At 63.4% G+C, this 238-nt stretch overlaps 1 protein-coding gene across 1 annotated transcript in view; it reads left to right on the top strand.

Annotated features, from left to right (window-relative positions):
* Positions 1-92: 92 nt before the first annotated feature.
* The window catches only part of LOC104520685 (neuronal acetylcholine receptor subunit beta-2), a gene marked incomplete at both ends in the record, with an annotated part of 868 nt that continues 722 nt past the window's right edge, over positions 93-238 (top strand). The window contains one exon of the mRNA XM_010162437.2: positions 93-202. Coding sequence (XP_010160739.2) covers positions 93-202 — 110 coding nt within the window. The remainder of the gene's footprint in view (positions 203-238) is intronic.

Raw genomic sequence — 238 nt, 5'->3', positions numbered from 1 at the left:
TCACCCTGTGTGGGACCCCCATGCCCATCCTGCTCTGAGCCCCCCAGCCCGGCCCCCCCTCTCCCGGGGGGGCTGAGCCTGCCTGCCCGCAGGAGTGGGAGGACTATCGCCTCACCTGGAAGCCGGAGGACTTTGACAACATGAAGAAGGTCCGTCTGCCCTCCAAGCACATCTGGCTGCCCGATGTGGTGCTCTACAACAAGTAGGTGGTTTTTTTTTGGGGGGGAGGAGGAGGAGA

The sequence above is a fragment of the Antrostomus carolinensis genome, unplaced genomic scaffold (genome assembly GCF_000700745.2).
Source record: "Antrostomus carolinensis isolate BGI_N321 unplaced genomic scaffold, ASM70074v2 scaffold45672, whole genome shotgun sequence".
NCBI lineage: Eukaryota > Metazoa > Chordata > Aves > Caprimulgiformes > Caprimulgidae > Antrostomus > Antrostomus carolinensis.
The sequence above is the reverse complement of the archived record's forward strand: the minus strand, read 5'-3'. Positions and strand labels throughout refer to the sequence as shown.